The 18,280-nt window shown below is 35.9% G+C and overlaps 1 protein-coding gene across 3 annotated transcripts in view; it reads right to left on the bottom strand.

Moving 5' to 3' along the window:
* The window catches only part of PCDH9 (protocadherin 9), a 675,647-nt gene that overhangs the window by 360,741 nt on the left and 296,626 nt on the right, over nt 1-18,280 (bottom strand). For 2 of the 3 annotated variants that reach the window (XM_053969241.1, XM_053969258.1), the window contains exon 3: nt 16,272-16,337. The exons of the other annotated variant lie outside the window; for it this stretch is intronic. In XM_053969241.1, coding sequence (XP_053825216.1) covers nt 16,272-16,337 — 66 coding nt within the window. The remainder of the gene's footprint in view (nt 1-16,271; nt 16,338-18,280) is intronic. 3 annotated transcript variants of the gene reach the window in all.

Below are 18,280 nucleotides of genomic sequence, written 5' to 3'. Positions count from 1 at the left end.
CTGAACATCTCTCTGCCCATAGGAAGTGGTGAATGAATTCCTTATATTGCTTTGCTTACATGTGCAGCTTTTGCTTTATCTATTAAACTGCCTTTATCTCAACCCATGAGCTTTCTCACTTTTACTCTTCTGATTCCCTTCCTTATCCCACCACAGGAAAAGTGAGTGAGTGACCAGGTGGGGGTTAGTTGCCAGCTGAGGTTAATGTACAAAAGGTAGACAAAGGCAGTAAAGAGGAAGTCCATTATAGTTTCCAAAATGTAGTGGGTGACTAATTAGCCCCACAGAAGAAAACCACAAGAAATCTTCTTCCATGCTCATACATCCTCCAATTTCAAAGCAGGTCCTTCAATTGCTTTTGGTCCAAGATCAGAGGAGAGATCAAGTAAATTGAAAAGCTATCCTTGAACCTTACTCTTTATCCATATGCCAAGCCCAAAGCAAATGAATCAAACAGATTCAGCACACCTGAAATGCAATCTAAGGATGAAGGAATACTTGCATCTCTGAATTCATTCATTTGATGCGGCAGGGGTGGACAAAAACAAACAAAAGGACAGTAAGAGTACTATTTTTTGTGGGACTTAAATGGAGATCAGCTCATTTAATCTAAGCTTCCAGAAGTGTCTGATGCTGAGTACTTAATTCATTACCTACCCCTACATTGAAGAGTTAAATATAATGTGGGTTTTTTTCTGTGATACCACCTATGTAGCTCATATAATTTTTTTACTTATTTTGTTCTTCAAGAGAGGGCAGGTTGATAGATATGTTGTAAATTAATTTTGTACAACTGATTTACGACTTGAAATCCTGCACATGAAAACTTGCATGAAAATTGGTCATTAATTCTCTTTGTTCAAAATTCAAGATTTTCACCCAGAAGTTTTACTCCCCTAAGTCATCTTCATTCATATAGCCACAAAAAAAACCCTCAAAATCTATACTTACAAATCATAAGAAAAAAAAAGCAAGACTTCTGAGAAAACCTTTCCACTCTATGGACACTCATACATAGGCTTGAAAACATAGTTTCATTATTTTTTAATCTGCTGGTGGAGTTAAAAATGAAAAAATCAATCTTAGTGCTCTACTCCAGAATGAGATTTGACCATGCACTTCATTGGTTCCTACTGTGCTTATGAGTTACAGCTGTCCATCTTTCTTCAGGCATAATTTGACATTTCACTACATCATGACAAATCTTCCATGGATTTCATGCTAGCATTCTGGGGTTCAGTTTCAGAGAGCCCAGGCAGCAGTCCATATTCCAACATATTTTGCCAGCATTTGTAAACATAACATCACTAATGTTTACAATGTAGAATTCATGTCATGCGGGCTGCTGAGCTGTATTTTGGTTTTGCAATAAACTAATTTATATTTTCCTGACAGCAGAAAAGACAACAATCTTTGTGGATTATGCAGCATAACCTGTATAAGTATAACAAGGAAGGAGCTGGTTCCAAGGGAATGAATCGTGAAGTATCATGTATTAAAAAGCACTTGCAGAATTACAGCTGTGCACTTGAAGTCTCATCAAACAAGATGTGAAAAATTGACATTGACCTCATGGAAGTTGCGTATAATCTACAACTAGTGATTTCAGGACTTCTGAATGTTGCAGTTGTAGCATAAAAATTTGAGGCAGGATCATGCATTTTGTAATTTTCAGTCAATTCTAGGTCTCAATGCAGTGACTACAACAATCTTTATAATTATTACTTGTTATCTTGTCAAACTTATTTAAAAATCACTGTACTTATTACAGTGATTACATAAGAACTAAATGTCTGGAGTGGAGTATGTTCACTGCAGAGATTTAATAATAATAAACAAAAATATATGTGTTTCTCATATTTTTGTTTTGTTCAAAAGCTTCCTATGTTTCCACATACTTAAGTAGCATTACAAAGTAAGCTGCAATCTGACAAGTGAGAATTTTGTTTCTAAATATGCCTTAGATCATTGTAAAAATCCATAAAGGACATTGGGTGTTTATGTACCCACTCTCAACACAGACTTTGTGAAGAATTTGAACACCCAAATTCTGCAATATATTGAGCTTCCTGGAAGGGAATTTGCAACTGCATGGTGGGACAGGCAGAATGGAACCCTTGGCATGAAGTAAAAGAACTATGGCTGGTCACCAGGACACATCCAGCAGATGTATCTTCTCCTAGACTTAATTATATTATCAATGTAGAACTAAACATCTCTGTGAAACTACCACTTAATTTCTCCTTTAATTTCTGAGAAAAATATATTTTTTGCTTTTGCTTATCTTTTCCTTTTCTTTTTTAAATATGTGTTCAAAATTTTGCCATAGATTCTATGCCCATGTTTCAAATCTGCTTTTGCTTTATCATCTTTGCACAAACAGTATTGGAACTGAAACCAGAAAAAAAAAAAAAATCACACACATTGAGCACCAAATTGGCTTAAAATATTCCATTGAGTCATGACTCCTTACCTTTGAACTCTCTTTTCCTACATCCCAACTCTTGTGTTCCCTGCCATATAGAAACTACACTAGCTTCAAGGTAAGCCACTAAGTGTCTGTAATGTCAGATTATTTTCCAGTACAATTTCACTGAATAAATACAGTGTGCAAAAAATGTTAATTCTTCACATGCAAAATAAAAAGATGCACGCAATGATCATGTTCCTCTCTGGACAGGCCCCTGGTCTGTCCCAGCAAAGTGCTGCAAAAGCTGTGTCAGAGCCACCTACTGCAGGTTGGCTTTTCATCTGTCCACCTCCAAGAAACAAAGATATTGGCTGATGCTTCACACTGTACTCAGCACAGTCAACACATGATACAAATTTCTAAAATCCACCCCTGTATGATGTATCTTCTCATGGAGATCATTCACAGGGATGAGCCCTTTGTGTCTAAACACATTTGGATATCACAGGTTTCAAAGCAAAATATGTAGTTCAGCCAATTTGGTTGGTGCCCCTGTGCATGCACATTGACAGATTATTAGAAATACTAACTTTAAGTGAAAAAGCTTAGGAACTTACAGACTCTATGACATTGAACCTAGAAACTAATTTGGGGTTTTGCCCTTGAATTGACATCTACAACTTAGATGATAATCTGTTTAAACATTAGTCTGTGTCTGGGAATTTGCTCTCCCACAGTTTCTATTTTTAGGTGTACTTCCAACCTTAGATAAAAGACAAATCCTCATTCAAAATAAGTCTTATTTTGATAACTATAAATAGTTTTATGCTTACATTAATCCTACTGTCCTAAAAAAAAAAAAAAATTGAAGAAGATAACAGGATGATTTAAACAAAGAAATTACCCCAGCTAGCTGAAAAAGACACCCCAAAGGAAATTGAGGAAAGAAATGTCATGAGAAATCCCATCTCAATTTGAGATTTGTTATGTTAATGAGGGGGAAAAAAAAAAAAAAATCAAAAAACCAACTCTAAAACTCAAAGAAACACTTCTTGCTGATACTGTAATTGATTTCAGTTAGCTTCTTTAACAACAATATGGAAAAGACGTGGCCAGATGTAATCACAGACAACAATGAACAATTTTAATATTAATCTAATTAACTTAACCTCTTGGGCTTTCCTTAGTTAGCCTTGGCATAATTTTGGCATAACAGTAGGTCACTAGCAGTTTATAGGCCACTATTTGAAAATCCTTCTCCAGCCTTATGTTCTGGAATTAATACTGAGGTAGTATTTAAAGTACAGTAAGAGATAAAGAAAATTGACCTAATTTACTCCTCCTGACTTTTTATTTAACTCTAACTTTACAGTGAATAATAGCATGTCAAAGCAATCTTCGTTTGCCTAACAAGTGCCCAGCAAAAATGCAAGTTTAGGTTCAAAACTGTAAGCTTTCAGTTTCTGAGTTCCCATTTTACATTGGAAATATTCTAAATATGCTGGGAGGGCTTAAATGGTTTCTTCTCTATGGACATTACTTGTGCCACTAAAGTCAAAATCAATTTTGTATTGACTTTATTCAGAGTAAGATCAAACACCTACTCTTCCTTCAGACCTACTTTCAGCAGGACAGATTCAGCCAACTGGAATAAAATAAAAGCATGACATACAAGGTTCCCCAAAAGAGAATGTTAGCCATACCCGCAATGGAACAGCATTATCAAAAGCTGGTTGCTTCTCCCACTTCCTAACCCATGGCTGCAACAAATGACCTCACCCAAGTAGACAATGACCTAAGCAGGCACCCATTCCTCTCACTCTTTCTCTGAATGATGGTCTCTAATTTTTTTTGCCTCTAGTCTTGGTTTTCTGTCACTGTAATACTATTAAAAGCTGTTCTGTTACACGCTGTTTACAGTGCCTGGTTCTCAGTACCATGGACATCTGGAGGCTAGATTTACATGGTAAAATGTCTATGGGCACTATAAGGCTCACAGAAAATATCTGTTCTTTTATTAAGTCTGTTGACTTCTTGAGACACTTCACTTACTTGGCTAACTGACCTCTGCATACTACCTATTACACAAGTAATAACACATAATAGCTCACACACATGGCTACATGTAAATAACATTATAGCTGAGAACTGTCTTTATTTAGTTTTGTTACGGAAACATCCCAATTTGACTATTCAGGAGGCACTGCTTCTTTCACATGCCCACCAACTCCAGACTGACCCTGCTGGGACCAAAGCCCCTTTTCAGCTACAGTGAGTCAATAAGTCTCTCTTTAACTCCCCACACACCCCACTCACACAGTCAGACCAGGTTCCCTAACTGGTCTGGCCCTAGGTTTCCCATGGTAGAGTGTCAGATGTCTCATTCCATAAAACCATTTATTCATGGTGGAGTAACAGAGAAATAGCCTGAGCTGGTGCCTCCCAGGAGGGGCCCTGAACAAAGGAATCGCTGGGCTTTTATCCTCTCACTGATCAAGCTTGACAAAGTCTGGAGTCTTTGGTTCCTTCTGTGTCACTGAGTGTCCGGTCACCTGACAGTCTCCACACGTCCCTGTGCCCTTCGTTGTGCAAAAGGTGGGCAATTCAAGGCCTCTTGCTTTGGGCTCCCACCCAGACCTCAGTCTGTAGTTCCTACTGCAGCTTCACCCCAAGCTACCTGCACTCAATGTGTTCCTAAGCAGTTTTTGTCTTTTATATGCTTATATAGATTCTATACATACATTTAAATGTATATTTATGTGTTTAAATCCATTACTAAGATGAGTGAAGGAAATTCATATAATGTTATTTTATCTGTCCTAATTTCATTGCTGTCATTCAGTTTAACGGCCATATTAGTTCAAGAACATTTTGGATATTTCCAAACACAAAAAGGGTAAAGAAGTTTTGTGGAAAATATGAACTGACCCACATGAATTCTGTATGCAGTGGGTATGAATAATATATTTTTGTATGTATCCTTTTGTGTTGTATAAATTCTTCTTTGGCCTTTTACCTTCAACCAATGCTATGATTTAATCAATAAATAGCCCAGTTTAAATCATCAGCAGTGAAGGGCATCAGAGCAACAGGCATAGCAGTTGGAACATTGTCAGAAGTTGTGTTCAAAATCTATTTCTGCTGTATATTTTCTTTCATTTGATATTTCTGTCATTGTAAAATTGCAGCATAAGGTAACAAGCAATGCTCTGTTCAGCACACAAATTCTCCCCTACCAGTATCAAAGCTTGATAGGATAGTGCCATGTGATATGGAAAAAGGTTGGAGAATGAGGAATAAGTAAAACAGAAAAAAGTAGACCTAGATGTCAGTTTGGCATGCAATCAAAGCTGTCGACTTCTAACCACTGCAGCTGCCTAGGCTTTGGTTAACTTCTCATTGATTTCCCCAAACAGGATTTCATCTAAAGCACAAAATTAAAAACTGAGGCTAAGGGATGGTTCTATAAATTGAAAAGTGTACAAATGAATTGCTAGCCAATATACTTGGCAGCTTTTATCTTTCTAAAGCCTCTGATTCTGAACCTAAAAGAAGTTGGTAGAGGTCAGGTTGGGTTTTGGGAAGAGGAGAAACAGAAAGAGTATGAAAAAAAATGTAATAATTTCTTTTACTATATGTTAAGGAATTATTCAGTGAGGGAGGGGTAGTTATTAGTGGATGCATTGCTCTTGACAATGGAAGGGTGTAGTGAAAAATAAAACACAGGGAAGATCATCTAAGTAGAAAACAAAAAAAACCAAACAAAAATAATAAAAAACCAAAATCAACAACCCACTCTTGTAAAAAATCCCTGTGATCTGCAATACATTGCAAAGCTGAAAAACATGCAGTAACAGCCATTTCACTTTGTGCTATTTCCTGATTGCTACATTCATGTACCCAGGCATATATACCCAATCCTCTAAAGGAAGGTCCAGGATGTGAGGGCTTACAGTGCTGCAATATATTAGAAATATGACAGCTCGAAATACACTGTATTAAACCCAGAAAATTGATTTCAAAGACTCAGCAATGTTGAAACATTTCAGAATAAAATACTTTCCATTTATTTCCTACAAAGATCAGTGACTGCTTATCCACTTTATCCCTATCCAAGAAGCCTCATTAATCCTAAACCAGAAAAAATTAATCTGATAAATATTGCATTAAAAAAAGAAACCTCTTTCTTTTTCCTCAGAGGCTACTAAAGTCACTACAAACATTTTATCCCTCTCTGCTCAAATCAGGTGAATAATCACAAATGAGGAAAACTTTTTAAAGGTCTTAAGTAATGCCCATGTATCTCACCTTGATGACAGGAAGAGTAACAAAGGTTTTACCCAGAAAGGACTAATTTTCTACTGATGAGAAGAATCACTGGCATCTACTTGGCCAGCTTCCACTTTAGTCATATAGAGTGGGTAAAACACAGAAGAACTATGAAGGTCAGTGGCAAATGTCAGCTGACTTTAATCAGGATAAAGTTATCCTTATCTGTGCTACTTCAATCATTGACAAAGGTGGTGCTGAATTACAGTTTCTGTATCACCTCTGTTTATCCTCACAAAATACTCCTGCTAGTCTATACTGATATTCCATGTCCTATTCAATTTCTGTATTTGAAAACGTATGGAATTCTGCCCTCAGTGACAGCCATGTGGGCTGTTTTTTTACAGGTCTTGCTGAGGACATAATCTGATGTCACATGGCACAAAAAAGATGGACAAAAACTATAAGCATCCATACACCACTTCAGCATCTGTGAAGCTTTCCCAAGCTTCTTTAACAAATTCTTGGATATGATTGGAAAAAAACCAACAGCAACTAAACATCCAAACCACATCAAAAAGAACTGAACGAAAAAAGAACCAGTATGCTAAAACAAACAGCATAAAAAACCCCAAACAAAACAAACCCACTATGCACTTGAAGGCTGTGTTGCAGCTCTAGGCTCAGACACTCAAAGTTAAATATCCACAATGTAAGTATTTAAACTTCAATTTCAGGCAGTGAAGTACTAACACTTCAATCCATTGCCTAATCACAGGGTGTGCTAACATGTGATACACTATAAAGCAGGTTGCATGGTCTGTAATACAGTCAATATTTAGAAGAATTTAAGTAACAACATCTCAGGTGAATGTCAACAGAAAAAAAAATACTGATATATAATCTTCAATCAAAGGACATGTTCCTCCCTCCTTCCCCACCACTAAAAGATTAAAATTGTTATTATCGTGAATCACATTTGTAGCCTATTTTTATCCTACTTCACCTTTCCATTTAACACTAGGTCATAAAATCTTTGAGTTCTGGAACATAATGTTCTTTTTAATTCTCTCCTCCTCCAAGGAAAAATGCAACTGAAAAAAATTTCCTTCAGCATGGAAAATAATTTTACTTTTTTAGGCATGGGACAGGTGAAGAAAACTTGTGAAGAACTGCTCTCATTAATACTTCCTCATCTCCCACCTACAATGATAATTATTGGTTTAAGAAAACAATTGAGCATAAAGAATGGTATAAACCCAGGAATGTCCAAGAGACTTCTCATACCAATATACTATAAAAAATACCCACTTAGATAACCTCTGTTGCATCCCACTTACCAGAAAAGATAGACATCTTAGTAATATAAAATATTGAAATAGATAAAAGTTAGCTTTTTTTTTTTTCATCAAGAAAAATAGCTTTTAAAGAAAATAAATCTGTGGGAGTGTGCAAAAATGTCTTTTTTAATGGCAGAATTTAGTATTACGTGTCAAATGTGTTTAGAATACTACATACTGATGATTTTATATATATATAATTATAGTTCTAGAAGAAAAGAATATGAACATTGAATCTGTTTAACTGCTGTGTTTTGAATCTCTGTACAGGACCAGTCTTTCCAAAACATTTCAACACTTTCTTTACAAAGAAGAATAAATCATCACCATCAAATTAGCCAAGCATATGTATGACTGTTTTCTGTCTCTCATTTCAATGATGTTCAAAAAACCAAAACCACATTGTATCATTTGAAAAATCAGATTGAAAGATAATACTGCCAGTAAGTCATGTAGGAGGTAAAAAGCTGAAGGTAATACACCAAATCAAAAAGATAATTATTCAGTACTTTAGGAAGTTTCTTACATTCTCTTCTTTCTCCTGCAGTGCACAAATGCAGAACAATTTACACAAAGTTTCTGTTCTCTTCATGAACTTTCATACAGTATTTAAAGACGGATAGACACTAAATATGTGCATAGATATTCTGTATGCATATGTTAAATATATATGCCAAATATTTCTATATCATGATGTATTTAATAAAGTGGGCCAAGACTCTGCCTCTAAAAGAGGCTTGAAGAGAATCTTGCTAATCTAGTGAAAAGCATTTCAAACATCTAGAGATGGTGAGCAAGTAATTGGAGACTTAGAGGAAGGACAGGAGAAAGTGAAAACATGTCACACACAAGCATAACACACAGGGATCACGCTCTGTTAACACAGCACAGCTCTGATGCTCACCTCAACTGTCGGTACACAAACACATGTGGAGTTGAAAACAATCACAGGGAGTCCATACAGGTTCCACAGGACAAGTGAAGAGGAGAGGCTGCACTCTATGGACATGGACAGTTTGAATTCATGGAGATTTGCACTGGAGCACATGATTAACTGGCAGAGCTGACGGATCAAGATCAGGCTGGGTACAGTGATGAGTGTCTGCTAAAGACAGATTGATCAAGAAGAGGAAATGAAACCTTTTTAATACAACTTGGGGAAGCCTCACAATCACAAGGCTCTGGTTCTCAGAAGAGACAAAAAATTCCCAACCTCTTCTGAAAGGGCAAAATGGTGGAGCACTAAAATTTGAAGAGACTTCTGGCCACCATCAAGAATTGGCTTTATTTAAAAGAAGTGTACTGGTGGCTGATAAACTGACCAGAATACACACATTTGAAACTATTACCAAGAAAAAAGAATTACAAACCTAGACTTTAGAAAAGTAGATTTAAACTTGTTAGGGATCTGCTTGGTGGAGTCTAATGGTACTGCCCTGGAGAGTAAAGAGGCTCAGGAAAGCTGACTGATAATCGGTTAAAACTTCTTCAAAGCACAGGAAAAGTCCAGTGTGAGGCCCAGGAAGCCTAACAGGCACAGCATACAGTCAGTGTGGATAGCGGAGAAATCCTGACTGTGCTCAGCTGAATTACAAAAGCCAACAGAGGTCATACTACTGAGTACTACTAATGCATAAAAAGAAAGTTATGTTATCAGCAAAAGGAGGACAAAGGGAAATGTGGGACCATCACTCAAGCTGTAGGGAACCTTGTTGCAAAGAACATGGAAAAACTGAGGTAATAGATGCCTTCTTTTCTTCAGTTTCTAGGGGTAATGACTCTGTCAAACTTCCCAGCTCCTCTGAGCCTGTGCCAGGGTCTAGGAGACTCAAAAATTATTCCCAGAAGAAGACTGGGGCACAAAACAATTAAGTGTATGGGACATCAGCTACTGTTTACAGTCTTAAAAATGTCTGGGTCATGTGGGTAGGTTTCTGATGACAAGAATATTTGCTCACTTTTGAAAAAACAGGAGGACAATTATTGGAGAAATAGCAGGTCAGTCATCCTAGGCTCACTACTCAAAAAAAAAAAAAAAAAAAAGACCCTCCTGGAAACTACACCCAGACACACAGAGTAGGAGGAGATCCTACATGCATTTACCAAAGGCAAATCATGCTTGTCCAACTTGATTGTCTTCTGTGATGAGGTCACTGCCTTGGTGAAAAAGGGTCTCCTTGATCCTAGTTATGTTTTTTAAAAATATTTTATTTAATCCACACTAATAAACTGATGAAAATTGAATTTTCAAAAAGAGGAAAAAAATCAGGAAATTTGAGTCAAATCCATATTGGGACTCTCCTCTCTTCCCTCAGAGTGGAAATCCTTGAGTGAAGGATATTTTCAGAGCACAGATTGGGAAAACACAATAAAATTTGATTGCAAGAATGTTTTTTTCTAGTTGTGGTTTGACATTTAAATTAACACCAACTGTTTGATTACTCAACTCTCTTCCTCCTCCATGATGGATAAATATTTAATGAGAATAATCTCCACTGTGATTGTGAACAGAGTAAAGAAGTTAATTCCTTTTCTATTTTTTCTCAGATCCCTGAGAAACCAGGTATTATCTGAGGAGTTAGAGAATAACTAGCTATCCTCAAAATCTCTTTATAAGTATTCACCAGAAAGCTAATATTTATTTAGGTATACCTAAAGGAATTTTGCTACCCCAGGAAAAATCCTGCTGAACCTTACACAGGACAACATCTTTAGGGTCAGAAGTATCACAGAATAAGTGTGATTTTTGACTTAAGCTAGGTCTTCAATCTTAGTTATGGATGCAATAGCTCAAAGCTTTAGTCTGCTTGACTCAGATGTGCCGATAACAGCTTGTTATCAGTAGCACTGGAAGGAACATGTGAGGCTCCTTTCAAAACTAGATATGAGGAAATCCACAAAGGCAACTATTACATTATTTCTGCTAAGAAAATATGCTTTAAAATATCTCAAGAAATCCATCAGCAAACACAGTTATTACTAACCTACAATTTCTTTTTAGTTCTATACTTCACTACAGTATGTTGTGTCACGAAGAGAAGCTACATAGAATAATGCTATTAAAACTATATAATCCTCCCAAGTGTAGAAACTAGAATAGATCCCCAACAGAGTGGGAAAAGAAAAAAAACAAAGGAAACCCCACATATTTTTAAATATTAAGGTTTTACTCAATATAACATTCATGACTGGCTCTCTTTGCCCTTATATATGAGCGAGAGAGCAAAAGGAAGATAGAGGATAATACTTAAAAATATCTTATTTTTTTTATTCACTAAGAATGGAAGCATTATATGACAAAAGAGAGAAAGAAAAAAATATGTTACATATTGGTGATAGACAGCAGTGTCCTGCTTCCAATGGCAGATTCTTAGCAAATGTCCTCACCCAAAGACAAAAAGATGCCTGCCTTATACAAGATTATGATTTGCATTAGATGCCAAAACAAGAGTGAGAGAGAACATCTAGATTCACATGCCTTTATGAGCCATTAGACCTGTCATGACAACAGTGAGACAGAAACTAGAATGTTTTTCTTTAATATCTCAAGAGAAAAGAGCAGTCAAAGCAAGTATATGAGAGTCTGGAAGTACAGTTCTTCATAAGGACAGAAAGATGCGGTCTGTTTCTATTAATACAGCATGTGTACTCCAAATGTTCACACGTCTCTTAACTTGCTAAAATCTAGGTAACTAGTTGATCAAAGTATTGGGATATTGTTTAACAAAACAACAATGCATCTATCTTCACCCCAGTAGGGCACTTACTTTTCCATATGCTGCTTCATGTGCTTCTGCTGTGCATCTGTCTCATATAAAGCATTAGATTGTTAGATTCACTATCAATTACAGACTGCAACAAGTTTGATTTCAATTACAGCAAGAGAGGAAAACAGCTTGGATCCCTAAGGGGAGATGCAGACACCAAATGGGCGAATCAAAAATGAGAATTGTACATTGCATGTTACCAATTAGGGAAAGAAGTGAAGTCAAGATATATATGTAGATATTTATTCTTATATAAACCTGATTTTTATATAAACCTGATAAATTCACTTTCACTTCACATTTGAGACAGAAGAGCAGTGCCTCATTGACCAGCATCTATTTAGATTAATTTGAAAGCATTGTTTCTCAAGCGATTTTAATGACAGTTCTAAACAGCAAAGAAGCTTACTTTGAAAACAAAGACATAAAAAAATATAATTACAAAAAAGATCACTGTCCAACATTCCTGAATTATATCCAAGGTACTTCCTTTACCAGTTAATAGGCATAAAGAGTTATGATCAGAACAAAAAAATCTGTGAAAATTTCTGATGAGATTAATAACAATATCTGTATACACAGATTCCAAAATTTAAAATGTACAGAACATTCAATTTCTCAGAATCCTGACTCAAATAGTTGTCACCTAGCTTGAACAGCAGAGAAAAAGTGATAAGGGTTTTTTTCTTTTTATTTTCTTTTTTTTTTTTTTTTTCTTTTTACAGTAGAAAAAAAGTATTCCTCTACAATCTACTGTTTGGAAATCAAATAATTTAGGCGGTACATAATCACGTGAGATATTTGAATAATCTCAGATTCTTTCTTTTAACCTTAGCCCATTTCCTAGAGTCTGCATCTCTTTGCTCTCTCAAAGTAAGGTTTTGTTAATTTAGGTCAAGCTTAGTCACAAGATTCATGCTTATAATATAGCCTCCACAAACCTTCCTGCTGCTTCTGATTTTTTTTTTCCTCCCTCCCTATACAAGCACACTCCCAGATTAATATGTGTTGGTGTGGGAAGCAGCATTTCCACACCCAAGGAACAGATGTTAATGCTGTCAGTGCCAAAGTACCATTACATTCCTAGAAGGGATTGTTTTGATCGCATGGCACAAGATAAGAATCTACCCAAAAGCACAGCTTAGATAAATGGAACCATGACTACAACTGCCCATCTGCAAATAACAAAATTAACCTAGTGTGAGACACAAGACAAAGCTGCACTAGCTGAACTCTGTTACAAAATTGTTGCTGACTTCACACTTTGTAACAGATTTGGGCTAGGAGAACAGAATGATAATAACCTCCATGACAACTGCTAGTTGGCCTTACATATGGATGATATCAAGGACATTGGCCTGAAGCCACATAACAATGAGGCCACAGGCTCGCTGGCTTGGTTTATAGTGGCTTACACCAACAGTATTATTTATAAATCCACAGACACTTTAGACAATAGCTCCTTTATGAATGAACACGTCCATGGGCATCCAGCATCCCACAAAAGACTAAGCCTGAACCACACACACAAGAATCCAGTTGACAGCTAGGGCCCAGCCAGGATTAGCAGTTGGAGTGTGTGTCCTGTAGCCCTGCATGCTGGTCTGAATTGGGCTGAAGAAAGTGCAGCTTGAACTGGTGCGTGTCTGTGTGTGTGGGAGGGAGATTGTGTCTTTTAATCAGCCTATTCTATAACAGACACAAAGTGCTATCCATGTGTTCTCATCTCTCCCACATCCAAAATATATTAGATTATCTAATATATTTTAGATTATTAATCACTGAGTGCAGTGTTTAATTTCTGGCATCCATCCCACCCCAACCCAGTTCCTCCACAAAATTGTGCTGTCTGCACTCCTGCTTATCACCTACATGAGACACTTACCTAAAAGCTTCAGTATCTAGTATTTAGGAACATCTACCACAAATATTAAAGGCTGAAATTACTGAAATTGAACTTAAAGAAATAGAAAATCCATTAGGTCTGAAACTTGTTTTAAGGCTCTATTTTTTATTCTATTAGATACAATGTAAATTTATATTTGCTTTGCCAAGAATCCTTTTGAAAGAGGCTGCTATTTAGATGTGCAAAGTACTCATAGGTAATTCAGCTGTTTTTAAAAAAAGCAAGAATACAAGACAACTTTATTCATACTCAATAATGCATGGTAAAATGTGCAGTCCTCATTCACTCTAGAGATCATCAACATTACTTAGATACTTCTCAGACTGTGAACATCTATCAATAATAAAATGATAAAAATATACTAGAACACCTAAAGTACTTTACATAAGTAACAGCTTGGAGGATTTTTTCCAAAGCCTAACATTCAAAGGCACAGAAAAGAAGCCTTAATTAAACTGATTAGACAGACTATTGTTGTCAACTATCAAAACAAAAAAAAGCCAAAGGCTTTCCATGTCCAGTATCTGTTGGTAAAGAGAATAACATTCTCCATTTTTGAAAACCTAGAACAAGAATGGGAAATAAATGTTTCACTCATTTTTTTAAACCTCTTGAAGTATTGAACCTAGCTGGAAAAAAAATTGTCTGACAAAGATAATTCTTAGAGAAAGATAATTCTTAGAGAAATTCTGAGAGTTACATAAAATGTTCCAGAAATTAGCTTGAAAGCTTAGAACTTTCTTCCTGTTTAGTTACTTTAATACTTGCTTTCTGATAATTAACATCTACCTTCCTAAAATACATTTCCCTAATATCTGTAGTTTTTAAGATACCAGCTTTTACAATGTGCTGTATAGAATAATATACTTGCCCTCAAAAATTGACTTGATCATGAAGCATTACATATATATATTGCCCTAAGATTTAAATAAATCAGTATAGTACAACTCTTTATTTTAAAATTAATATACAATGAAATAAAATATTAGGCTTGGCAGTTTCTGCTAAATCACTGCACTCAGGACCAATACAAAAGGAGATATACCAAAGCTGAGCTAAGGACATATGTGCATGTTTAGTCTCACATGTTGTTCCATTGCCTGAGTCCACCTCAGTGAGGAAAGCCATTATTTATTGCTGTAAAAAGAATTTATAAATAGCTATAGTCACATAGATTTCTAGTGTTGTGCACTAAATAGAATGGAATAAAATATTTCAATTGGAAAGGACCTACAATGATCATCTAGCTTAACTGTGAATCCCATTTATTACTGTGTTCACTTTAAATTACTTGGTTTCAACTGTGTCTAATGCCTTTTTTTACTGAAAATTTCCTTCAAAATTCTTGCGGTAATCAATTAATTTATAATCATTCCATTCTCTATAATTAGAAAGGAGACATATCTAGGAGGCTTTAATCTAGATCAATTTTATACTACACTAAAAGAAATTGAACAAAGTTTATTCAGAATATTTTACATTAAAAGTATTAAAGCAAGCCCCTTAACTCTGACATGCCTACACTGAAGCTAACATATCCTACTATTTAGGCTAAAAAATAAAACACCCAGTAGGTAGTTAGAAAATGTAGTTTTAAATTTATAATCTGATACAGGAAACTCCAGTTTCCAGGAAATTTTCTTCTGATGTAGCTTAAAGGAAGTGACAAAAAGTGTATAGTTTTGGGGAACACGGCCTGTATTACAAAGGAAATAACATTGTACTGTAAATTTATAGTTTAAATAGCTGAACAACTGTAATTAAAAATATAATAGGATGCAGCTAAATTTAAACTGCATTTATTGCTTTCAACCTTTAAAACACTAGAAAGTTCTGAGCTTCTACATGGAGTTTTCTGGTATTAGTTTTGAAGAGGCTCTCCTAAAAAATACATATACTGGACAGATTCTACAGTCCTTTACTTCGCACAAAAATCCAGTGTGGAAATTGACAGATTTGACTGCATTTCTGGAAAAAAAGAAAAGTACATATCTGAACAGACTATAGCTCTTCCTTAATGGAGGGCTTTAGAAATAAAAGCACTGAAGTCTGGTTCTTCTCTGATTCCTGACGCTGATGGTGGAGGAGAGACAGCATCTGCCAGACTCATTTTCTGAGAAATCCACATGGTGCTCAAAAGGAAATTGTTACTTTCCCTGGCTTACTGGGTTGGAGTCCAGAAGGAAGTGTTAAACAAGACTTTCAAGAGGATGCCTGGAGAAGGGTACTGTTCAATAGGTCCAGCTGTGAGCCATTAATTTCTCTGAGAGCAGTAACTAACCACTCACTTGTCTGAGTAAAGATAAGAGAAACGGCTTATTATAAACTTCAGCTAAAAAATTCTTTCTTCCTCCTGTCAGACACTACCACACAGTTTTAGTTCACTACAGGCATTACTTCAACTTTGCACCAGTGTGATGATATAGAAAAGAATGGAAACACATTTGCATACATTTGCAGTACTCCACTTCTTATGAGCCCTGCAGGAATTCAGTCCATTGAATTCAGTGACAGCAGGGCCCAAAAACACCTATCTTAAAATTAAATGCTTATTTATTGCAGTGGATCTGATATCTTACCACCCATGGTTTGTCAGGTACCCAAATCTCCCACAAGTACTTCGGCATATCTCCAAAATTCAGTGCCTAAAAAGCAATAATATTTAAATAAAAAAGACGTGTCATTCTTACTACAGATCTTCAGATCACCCACCTCCCTATATGGCCCAATATTGGTACTGTAGAAAGCAAAATGTGAGTAAATTTCTACTGCAAACAGACAAATAACTGTTTATGAGGGTTCACAAACTTCATAGCCTTGTGTGACCAAACATATGGGTGGTAACATTTAAAATGCTACATCAAACATCAACGTGGCTTCTGAAAGCTGATTGTTGAACATTTTGTTGTAGTCAGGCAACAGATTTTCAGACGAGTTTTTATTGTTCTGTTTAGTGAACTACTAAGATGTCTCATAATAAGAAACTTTTCTCCTTTTTTAGTTTAATGCACTCTTAAGCTTTTTATTAAGATATTATTAATCAGCCTTGAGACTCGAAAAAGCAAAACCAGCAGATCTTTGAAACTGCAGTTAAAGCTGTGTTTAATGTGGGAACATTAATGGATGTTCATGCTCTGTTACTAACTGCTGAATATAAATAGCACTATGTACTACTTCAGGATCCCTCCTGAGTGTAATACTCACACACCCCAAAATATCACATCTCCAAGGACTAGAGTCGTAAAGACTGTGTGTATATGACTGTAAGAAAATGGTGGAGGGAAAGTTTAGTAGGTTACTAAGTTTGCAGAACCTTCAAATCTGCCTATTCTGAGAGGAGCTGATATTCTTATTTAACCCTTAGAAGACTACTGCAATTGTTCTGAAGCATCCAAGCCAAAACAATACATGCACTTGGACAGTCAGAAAGTCAGCAACCAACACAGCACCAGGCCTTTGCACTGTTCTATTTATCTCCCACCCAGAGGGAGAACATTACATTAAGAGTAATGTTTTCAGAAAGTTGGACAATTTCAAATCCTTTCTCTGTAGAGTAATATGCCCAAAATGCAAACAAGTACTTTGTGCCCCATATTCAGAAAGAATATTAGTATTCTGTACAGAATGGTTTATCTCCACTCCTTTACCACTCTATAGTGAGCAAAATCCTCAGAACACTTTACATCAAATAGTACTTTTACTTGCAATGGAAAACACATGTCTCTTCCAAAGTACTCCCAACAGGTACCTTGGATATCTCACAAAAGTTCTGTGTTCTTGGAAAATTGCATCACAGTTCTGAAAGCTTTTTCAAGAAATCCCCTTGAAAGCAGAAAGTCATCTTAAGGATTTTATCTACCAAAAGTATTCTCCTCTCATATCTGAAGTCACATTTCCAACTAAATTCAGGAAGTCCCTTTTTGTCATTTAAGATTTTAACTGGGGGGAAAAAAAACCCAACAAAACAACCCAACCCACAAAACCCAAAACTAAAATGCTTTACACAACCAGAAATGTTATTTGGTCTTACACAAGCAGAAATGTTACAAAGTCTTACACTCTGCATGAAAAGGCACTTATGTAATCCATGGAGATTAATAGGGAGAGTTTAACAATAAGGTAAAGCCACTAGGAATGCCTCATTCTAAAATCTGCCTGTACCTTCTGTGATGTTTTACATATGATTGTTTTCCTCATTTACATGAGTACAAATGAAGAGCAATTCACCCAAAGACAATGGAACTGAACTGGTTAAAAAGCAAAGAAGGGGTCCCTGTGGACCAAGCTCTCTCTTAGAATGCACATTGACCAGTTTTATCCACTTTTATCAAAGTTTTTGAGTTTTTGAAAATAGACTCCATATTACCTAATACCTCCCTACTTGTTAGAAAAATCACCTTTACAGAAATTATTTTTTTGCAGAAATAAGTAGTTTCCTGAAAATAATTGGAAAGCAATTACAAGACAAATTTCTATCACAAATAATGAATGTTTCTTTACCCCCTTAGGTAGTTGAAAGCTTAGGGAGACCATCAAATTAAAACAGAAATGGGCAGGAATAAAATCTCACTTACATAATTTTCAGATT

This window comes from Vidua macroura, chromosome 2 (genome assembly GCF_024509145.1).
Source record: "Vidua macroura isolate BioBank_ID:100142 chromosome 2, ASM2450914v1, whole genome shotgun sequence".
Taxonomy (NCBI): domain Eukaryota; kingdom Metazoa; phylum Chordata; class Aves; order Passeriformes; family Viduidae; genus Vidua; species Vidua macroura.
Note: the sequence above shows the minus strand (reverse complement) of the source record. Positions and strands in the feature narration are given on the sequence as shown.